We start from the raw sequence: 9,614 nt of genomic DNA on the forward strand, positions 1-9,614 counted from the left end.
GTTAGCATTTAAGACCCCAGACACCACATTTCAGAGTGGATGCAGAATGTTTTCATAATAGAATTAAAACGCTGCTGGGACGTGTCTTCCTTTGCCCGCGGTCCTGGCTGCAGCCCGCCTGGGTCTCCGTCCCCGGGACTCCTGGAGTCTCTTGAAGGTTTAAACGTTTCTGAGGTCGGACGCATATTGCACTGGAAGCGACTGTCCCCCGGATAACCCCCGAACGCCGACCCTCCTTCGTGCGCTGAAGAACACGAGCCCCTGCTCCGAGCGCGGGCTGGGGCACGTCTCACACGGCGGTAGTTCTTCCACTGAGAGTTGCTGTTCAGTCAGCACGTTACTGTGCATCCCGTGGCGGCAGGAAGAGCACGTTGGTGAAGAGACCGTCGCGTGGATGTGGGCGGGGAGAGAACTTGCGGTGCCCCCTTAGCACCCAGGACAGCAGTGGGCACGTAGCGGGTGTGTAAGGCCTCCTGGGGATGGTGGGTGGGGTGTACCCACTAGGGATCGCTACAGGAGAATTTTAGGGTTCCCTTAAAGACTCCTTCGAGATCATGAAATTCAACCCCTTCGTTTCCAAGTTGAGGAGACAGCGGTCTAGGAGGCTGAGCTATGGCCAAGTTTCAGGGCTGACTTAGAGGTAGGGAGTCACTACTTATGAGTGGGGTCCTCTCCTAGATGCCAGCCTGGTCCAGACGGCCAAAAAGGGCCTTCTCTTCCCAAAGACCTTCAGGATAGAGAACCTGATTGGAAGGAATTCTCCATGTCAGTGAAATTCCTCACACTTCCATCCCAAAGAAGGCACAGCTGGGTCAGCTTCCACTGACAGAATTCCCTCCAGAGCAGCTTAGGAACTACTTTTGGGATGTGAGGTTAACACAAACAGAACCTGGGCCGGGACCCTTCTCTGAGACTTCCTAAAATGTCTGTCAAGCTTATGGCAGAGTAGAGGCCCCTATTTTAATTATTCAGCAACTACCTATTAGCATTTTCCATAGGTCCAGCTTCTATTTAGGCCTCAGTAACATATTAAGAATTGGGGGACCAAGATTCTAATTTGTTTTGTCACTAACATCGTGCAACTTTTACAAAACACACTTTACTGTCTCTGGACTTTGACATATTCATCTGTAAAACAGTTAATAATTCTCTAGTTACCTACATGCCTTACAGGATTTTTCAGGATTCCTAATGTGTTATTGTCTATAGAAGCATTTGTAAAGTGTAAATCCCTACAGAGGTCAGGCATCACTAGGACATCACCTCTCAAAGAATCTTTATTAATCTATTTTCTAGATGACTCTATTCCTTAAATAGGAATAAATTCCACAAAACTTTGTTGAGAAGAGGCTCAGCAAAGTTTTGCAGAATTCATTCCTATTTAAGAGCTCAGCATTCTAGTTCCAGGTCTGTCTCTGGCTACAAGTGTTACCTTGGGAAAGTCCTTCTTCCTATCTGGACTTGTTTCCTCCTCTAGAGAGTTAACGCTTCCGTCCAGATCCACACTCCGTGACCAAAGGTGTTTCAGGAGTGGAAAGAATGAAGCACATTTGGGGTCCTATTTCCATTAAACAAGAAAGGGGAAGTTGTATATACATGTTGGTAAATGTTCAGAAGAAATGTCCAGAAGAATACCCCTCAAACTCTTTACATGGTAGCCTAGGAGAAAGAGAAAAGATGTAGTGGCTGGGGTGGGAAAATGAAGGAGGACTTTCACATTTAGAAGAGAAATCCAAATGTCTGCATTGTTTGTGTTTTGTTTTGTTTTGTTTTTGACAATACTTTTGTAATTGTAGAAGAAGAAAAGAAATCCTAGACTCTTCAGAACAGAAGGGTAGCTCCTAAACACCAGCACTTCCCTGTCCCCCTCAACTACTGTCAGGATGTGTCACACTGAGGGACCTGGTAACCACGGGGCTCCCCAGGGACTCAGGAAGGAACCATAGGCAGGTTCACACTGTCCCTTTTTGACCACCCTCAAGTTCACTTCTCTAAGCTTCGGTGTCCTTCAGATCTCTCCTTGCCATCTCCACCCGCAAAGCAGTGTTATAATCCATAGTCCTCAATGACACCCAGTGCCCACCTTGCCCACACCTCAGGCTATTTCCTTTAAAAAACCGTTTTTCAAAAAGTCAGAACCCCTGGTAACATCCCCTGTCTCATCCTTTTCTTCCAACCCCCTAATATTAACCTTAGGTTTCTGAGGACCTATCCACTGTTCCCCACCCACCATCCCCAGGTTTACCCACTATTTCCTGGTCCCCCAGGAAAACATTGTTTCCTTTCTCTGGAAGCCCTGTGTTCCCTTAAAGAGAACGTACTTAAGAGTACTTTATTGAGACAATGGCCTCTGCCCCCAGGCTCTAAATTTGCCATCACTACACAGGTTTTTAAGTGGCCCTATAACCAGATCACCACCCATCTGTAAGTTTGTTGTACTGTGGTGGCTTGCACGTTGCTATGATGCTGGAAGCTATGCCACTGATATTTCAAATACCAGCAGGGTCACCCATGGTGGACAGGTTTCAGCAGAACTTCCAAACTAAGACAGACTAGGAAAAAAGGCCTGGTGATCTACTTCTGAAAATTAGCCAAAGAAAACCTTATGCATCACAATGGAACATTGTCTGAGTTGCTTGTTTTGGCCACGTCATCAGGAGGGATCAATAGCTAGAAGACACCATGTTTGGTGAAGTAGAGGGCCAATGAAGGCAAGGAAGACCCTTGGTGAGATGAATTTCCACAGTAGCCAAACCAATGGATTCTAACATGCTGGCAATCTGAGGAGGATGCAGGACTGGACAACCTTTTCTTATGCTGTACATAGGGTCGCCATGAGTTGGAGTTGACTGGAGGGCAGCTATCTATACATAACCTGATAAACCAATATAGAGTTTTGAAGCTGCTTCCAACCTACACACATCCAGCTGCCCACCTCCATCTCTCTCTACTCATTATGTGTGTACATGTATATTCTTCCTTCCTAGACTTAGGTCTCTTAGGGGTAGGGCCTGGGTCTTATCTTTGTAACCCCAGTTTCCACCACCACATCAAGCACATGGTGGACATTTAAACACTTAACCAAGTGCAGCAGCATACACCACTCCTCCAGCATGCAGGGTGGTGGCTAAGAGCACAGGTTTCAGGAGTCGTACACACATGGGTTTGAATCAGGCTCCAGTGATTACATTATATGACCTTGGGCAAATTTTATCTTTAAAAGAGCCCTACCTACCTCCCAAAGCTTTTTGTGAAGATTAGGAGTTAATTTAGGTAAACTTTTTTGCTACTCTCATAAACAAATTGTGGCTACTATTATGCACTAGACTCTGCAACGTGCCAGGGGTCTACACAGAAATTACTACAACAGGCAAGAAGAGGGCCTGTTGATGTCTGACAAAAAGAGGCATTCACATTGTTGTGAGCAAATAAGCAGTGCAGAGAAGCACATGTAGTGACAGCAGAGATTTCGCCAACAGGCCAGCAACAGGCATTTCAGAAGAGAATTCCTGAGTCCCTCAAAACCTCTTTTCTTCCTGGTAACTGGTACCTGAAAAGTTTTTAACCGACCCCAAAGGTTGAGTGCCTAGATGTGCCGGACCCTGCACCCAGTGTGTGGAGCAGGAGTTGACAGCTGCCTTTGCTGCTCAGAGCTGCCTACCTACCACAGGTTTTCTTCATGCTGTCAAGCCCACCGTGTGGACTGCTGGTGAAAGCATCCATGTCAAACCAGTGTGTAAAGTCTCCCACTCTTAAGCAGGGGACTCTCAGTGCGCATCAGTGTTATGTGAAGGCCAAAGCCAAGAGGAAGATGATGGTAGCCCTGGTTCTACCATCAGGAGGGCACGTGGTCAGGATCTTGGTTCCAGGTTGGAGCTTGCTGCCCACTATGGTTATCTGGAGCCTCGGGCCCCAACTGCCCGAGAACTACCCCAGCTTCCTGGGTGGGCCTGGCCTCCTCCTCTGGCACAGTGCAGAGGACCTGAACAAGTTCTGGGCACTTGGCATGTCACCAGAGCCACTACCCACAGGCTCCACACCTCCCTCGGAAGCATTCTAAAGAGCCCCTTCCTCAAACTCCACAGCTCCCCAGAGAAAAGGAAGACTTCTCAGCCACCAGTTCTAAAACCAAATTTTTATTCTCTAGTTTGAAAAGGAGAGTAAATAGTTGTTCTGTGACGTTCCAGGGAACAGAACAAGGCCCAAAAGGTCACCATCATAGGAAAGCGGATTTCATTCATTACAAGGAAGAATTTCTAACAATTAGAATTATCCTACAACAGAACCAGGGCCTCAGGAGGTGGGAAATTCCCTGTCACCTAAGTGCTTAAGCAGAGGCTGGCACTGCATACTAGTAATACCGAAAAGGAAACTCATTCAATATCTCCCCTGCAGCTGACACTTCACTATCAAGGGGGCTGTCCTTTCCATACATTTTTGAGGTCTGGCAGGAGTGAAGGAAGAGTTGGAGTGTTCAGACAAAAGCCCAGACATATGGGTGCTGACAGCCAGGGGGAGTTATGTATAGGGATGGGTAAAGGATGGGTAGTGAGTAGAAAATGCCAGAGCTACTGGTACACAAGTACCATGGGTTGGACTTTGAGGAGCGAAGGGGATGAAGTCAGCAGTAAGAGTAGTTAGTCTAGGCCTGGGTGCCTATGCAGGGGGCAGAGGGAGGGGACAAGATGGGACAGGTATGAGCAGTTCAGCTTCACCTCTAGATGCTGGACAAAGTCCAGGTGCTAACAAGGCCAGCAGGTTCTCCAAGGTATATCTAGCTGGCCCACTTTTCCTCCCCAAGTGTTTATTTACTAAGAATTATACCACACCTATTTCCAAAATGATTTGAAGTAACTCATAATAAAAGACACAGGAACATTAAGGCGGTTAACACCAGAGGATGGAATGTCCTCCTTTCCAATGGTGGCTTCTCTAGCCCAAGGGTACTATGGGTAGATCAGGCTGCTATTGCTACTCTTCCAGAGCACAGGACAATCTTAGCAGACACCAGCTGGAAGGCTGGGGCCCTTGCACTCTGAAAGTGGATTCCTTGGTGAGGGGGAGTTGGTCTCCCTCTCTAATAGGGCTCACTTCATTCCCCGCCCCTCTACCGCTTCCAGTGACTTACATCCCATCTGCTATACCAGCACCAACCAGAGCACCCCGAGCCCACTAGGATACTCCTCTCCAATGACATCCGAATTCTCTCTTCCCCAGCCTCCGTCTCCCCTGCCCTTTCAAACATCGTGCTTCTTCTGATGGGCCAGGAGCTTCCCCTCATCATCAAAGGTTTGGCCACAGATAGCGCAGCAGAAGGCGCCGTCTCGGATGTGGCTCTTGCGGTGGGTGATGAGATTGGACTTCTGGCTGAAGCTCCGGTCACAGTCAGGGCACGCGTAGGGGCGCTCGCCTGTGTGGATGCGTCGATGGGACACCAGATTGGACTTCTGGCTGAAGGCTTTGCCGCATTCAGGACAGACGTAGGGCTTTTCACCGGTATGGATGCGCCGGTGGGCTGCCAGGTAGGGCTTGTGGCGGAAAGCCTTGCCACAGTCTGGGCAGACAAAGGGCCGCTCAGGGGCGTGGTCACGCCGGTGGGCTGCCAGGTGGCTGCCCTGTGAGAAGCGGCGCCCACACTCTTCGCAGGCAAAGGGCCGCTCACCTGAGTGGACCCGGGTGTGAGCCACCAGGTGGGTCTTCTTGCCAAAGGTCTTTCCGCACTCGGTGCAGGTGAAGGGCCGTTCGCCAGTGTGCTGCCGTTGGTGAGCCCGCAGGAAACGCTCCAACCGGAAGCTCCTACCACAGTCATCACAGCTGTAGAGAGACGTGGGGGCTGCAGCCTGGGCCTGCGGAGGCTCTTGCGGGGCTGCCAACAAAGGCTCTGGGACAGGCTCCTGTACAGGTTCCAGTGGGGCCTCTAGGGTGAGCTCTGATGAGGGCTCAAGTGGGCCAGCTGGAAGCTGGGGGCTCCCTGAGCCAGGGGTACCCTGGGCAGACCCCTCAGATCGCTTGTGAATCTTGCTGTGCGACAGAAGGTTGGGTTTGTGCCGAAAGCGGCGCCCGCACTCTGTGCACGGGTAGGGCTTCTCACCAGTGTGGATGCGCCGGTGAGAGGTCAGGTAGGGCTTGTTGGTGAAGCGCTTCCCACACTCAGGGCACTGGTGGGGCCGCTCGCCTGTGTGCACACGTCGGTGCGCAATCAAGTTGGGCTTGTGCCGGAAGCGCTTGCCACAGCAGGCACATTGGAAGGGACGGTCAACAGCATCTCCACCAGGCCGGGGGGCAGTCACCGCTGGGCGGCCCCTGGGCCGAGGCCCGAGGGCCTTGGCTGCTGCCTCCTCAAGGGCCTCAGCCACATGAACCCGCTTGTGAGCAACGAGCTGGTCCCACTGGGCAAAGCTTCGGCCACAGTTGCCACATATGAAGGGCCGGGCCTCAGGGGGGCGGGGGTGGCACCGCCGCAGGTGAGCTCTGAGCTGCTTTCGTCGCCAGAAGCGTCTCTCGCATTTGGGACATGCTATAGGCCGCTTTGCAGCTGCGTGGGCTCGCAGGTGCAGAACCAGGGCCACCCAGCCTCTGAAGCCCTGCCCACAGGTATGGCAGGCAAAGCCCAGGTCTGGAGTGGCTGCAGCATGGACCTGGCAGTGCAGTGCCAAGAAGGGGGCGTGGCGGAAGCGGCGCCCACACTCAGGGCAAGGCAGGGGCAGCCGGGCCTGGCACCGCCGGGCATGAAGCCACAGGGCCACCCATCCTGAGAAGTGCCGTCTACAGTGGGCACAGCGGTGGGCTCCCCCTGGGGCTCGGCCACTCAACATGGCCCCTGACGTGCCCAGTGACCTCAGCCCACGGGGTTCCTCCTCCAGGGTCTGGGGTGACTCCTGGGAGGGCCCAGAAAGGAGTCGGGGATGAGCCGGGCCCATGGCCAGGGAACCCCTGCAGCGCCGTTCCAGCATCAGTTCTTCCTCTGCTGAGGGCAGAAAAGCACAGTCACTTGAAAGATCAACACGCCCTGTCCCAGTTCCTTCCCTGACAGCTCCAGCCCACTGAGGAGAGCTTGCCCAAACCCGACTCCTATAGCCCTGGACACTATGCCAGACTAATCTTCTATTTTGTGTATACTCCATTTTATTTCAACCTTGAGCCTCTAGATAACATTTCAAATATACTTGTCTACCTCCTTACTGAGCCGCACACTACTAACCATTCCTGGGACGCCTCACTGCACCCCCAGGTCCAGCATGCAGTAAACACCCAGTGTTCATCAGGAAATGCAGCCTTGTCTACTTACAACGCTTTACACTTTCCCGAAGTGCTACCCTATCGCCCTTCCTCACTTCCACTACTTCCTAAGGCTGGCTGCGTCTGAGCTCCACGGCAACGCTGTGAGGCTAGAAGAGCAGTCAGTCAGCTCTCTCTTTGACGGGACAAGCAAAAAGGTGACACAGAAAACCAAGAGCAGATCTAAGACTAGAGAACAGGTGTTCTAAACTCCCAGTTCAGCGTTCTTTCCTCTAAAACACTCGGTTTGTAAAGCTCTCGAAGGAACAAATTGCTATAGGCTTTCATTCCTATTATCCTCTCCAGGTGTTGCTTTATGCATAACTAACCTCAACCTTCACGACAGAAACCTGGGGAGTGAGAACAGCCCTTCTCAGGGAACACAAGGGGAGCTCTGACTCCCAGAAGCCTCCTGCCAGGCAACCGCCTGTCCAGACTGTGCCCACATGCTGTCCGCCTGCCCTCCTCTGCCCACGTACACAGTTAGGAGATAGCAGGAAGGAACGCTCTCCCACAATCCAAACAACACCCACATTCTGCTACCCTGAGGGCCCCGATCCCTGGCCTTGCCTACCTTAGGATGCTGGGGATTATTGGGGCAAGAGGAAAGCAGGAAAAAAGAGATTATAACCTGTACCCTGCCTGGTCCTGCCTGATCCCTGCCAAGGGCTGCCCCACATACAACTCTCTCACAGGGTTAGGAAGCCCCAATTCCTACAGGAGCGACTCTTACAAGAACGCCGGGGTTGGGGTGGTGAGGGTGACTGTGAGATGCCTAAGGGATCTTCACTGCCTTTTCTCCAGCGGCAGACACACCCTCCTAAGTTTCCTAGACCCTGCCCTCCTGGTCTGGAGGAGCCCAGACAAGACTCCTTCCCGGTGACCAGGCCGAACTCACAGGGTGATCACTCCTTCTGCCCCCTCGCCCCCACCAGGCCGCGGAGGCCTTAGCTCTGGGCTATGGAATGGTTCGGGAGCTCAACAAAGGCCAGACTCTACCCTGGAAGCTGTGGGGCTGGGGATGCAGCTTGGTCCAGCTCCGCCTGGGGACGCTCTTGGGGAGACTTCTGCGGCAGTAGCGCCTGCTTCGGCCCCCGCTCCGGTAGCCCCCAGACGTCAGAGAAAACTGCAGCAATAAAGACACCCCTACCCCCATGGCAGAGCTCAGACCTCTGGGCGCGGAGAGGCCAGCCTTACCTGCGGGGAGGGGAGAGAAAACGCGCGTGAGGCTCCGGGCTCCGCAGTGTCCTCGCCGCCGCAAGGCGGCCCACCCTCCCCGCCAACAAAGCAGCGCACGCCGGCCTTAAGCCTGGCCCAGCGACCTTAGCGGACACCGGCCTACGACACCAGCCTGCCCCCCCACGACAGCGCTGCGTCGCGGTCACGTCCTCCGCCGCGAGGCCCCAGCGCCTTCCCCGGCCGGCCGGACCCGCCTCCCCTGAGGCCGAGGGCGGCCGAGCGCCGCGGCGCCTCCCCGCTCCCTTCTGCAGGACCAGGCCTGGCTCCCTCCGGCTGACACCGCGGCGCCAGGCACCGCGCGCCGCGTCCGCACCCTCGCGTCCTCCGCCTGCGGGCACACGGCTGCGCCGGCGACGCCGCTCGGGGCCCGCGCCCTCTCGCCCTCCGCCCCGCCGGCCGCAGCCCGCGCCCCGCGCCCGCACCTCGCGGGCCGCCTCCATGCCGCCGCCGGCTGCGCAGGCCCCGCGTCCGCTGCGCGGCTCCGGCGGGTCGGGTTCACTGCGGCCGCCGGCCCCCCCGCCGGGTTCCCAGCACCACGTGACTACAGGAGCCGCCGAGGGTCAGGCGCGGGGCGCCGGGCGGCCGGGGGCGCCGGGGGCGCCGGGGGCGGGAAGCCGGAGCCGCGGGGCCGAAGCCGGCGGGTCGCCCGCGTCCCCTGCCGGGCCGGGCTCCAGGCTGCAGCCGGGACGCGGGCCGGGCTCCGTTGCTATGGCGACCACCACCCGGATTTTCCGGACGGGCCGAGCCGGTTTCCGACCCTTTGTCCCTAAGGAGGACGCCGTCATGAGGCCGCGTGGCCAGACCGCGGGGCCCGGGGCCTCTGGCTGCACTTCAGTTCGAAACTGGGCAGTGCCTCCGACCCGAAAGTCTAGGTTCTGACTAGTTCAAAGGTGCAGGGTGGAAGCCGAGGAAAAGGGAATGCCCTCTCTTCCGGAAATGGAAACGAGAAGGCGCTCCCGGCTTCCCAGGGCCGCGGCCGAGGGTGGGGCGGTGCCGCTGTGGCCGTCGTCGCGCGCGGGACCTTCCGCTGGGAGACGCGAAGCAGCCGGGGTGGGGTCCGCGCAGGCAGGTGCGGGGTCTGCGCAGGCAGGTGCGGG

General features: G+C 55.2%; 1 protein-coding gene across 2 annotated transcripts; it reads right to left on the reverse strand.

Moving 5' to 3' along the window:
- Nucleotides 1-4,120: 4,120 nt before the first annotated feature.
- On the reverse strand, nt 4,121-8,998 carry REPIN1 (replication initiator 1). 2 transcript variants are annotated; one of them, XM_064289566.1, is made up of 3 exons: nt 8,940-8,998; nt 8,278-8,475; nt 4,121-6,967 (listed from the first exon to the last, which is right to left on the reverse strand). In XM_064289566.1, exons 2-3 carry the CDS (start codon nt 8,432-8,434, stop codon nt 5,238-5,240), a joined length of 1,887 nt encoding a protein of 628 aa, XP_064145636.1. In that variant the 5' UTR covers nt 8,435-8,475; nt 8,940-8,998; the 3' UTR covers nt 4,121-5,237. The 2 variants fall into 2 exon arrangements, with proteins under 2 accessions (XP_064145636.1, XP_010598402.1); XM_010600100.3 differs by lacking the exon at nt 8,940-8,998 and having other exon boundaries at nt 4,121-6,964; nt 8,278-8,646.
- Between the last annotated feature and the right edge of the window lie 616 nt (nt 8,999-9,614).

The sequence above is a fragment of the Loxodonta africana genome, chromosome 8, assembly GCF_030014295.1.
Source record: "Loxodonta africana isolate mLoxAfr1 chromosome 8, mLoxAfr1.hap2, whole genome shotgun sequence".
In the NCBI taxonomy this organism is placed as follows: Eukaryota; Metazoa; Chordata; class Mammalia; order Proboscidea; family Elephantidae; genus Loxodonta; species Loxodonta africana.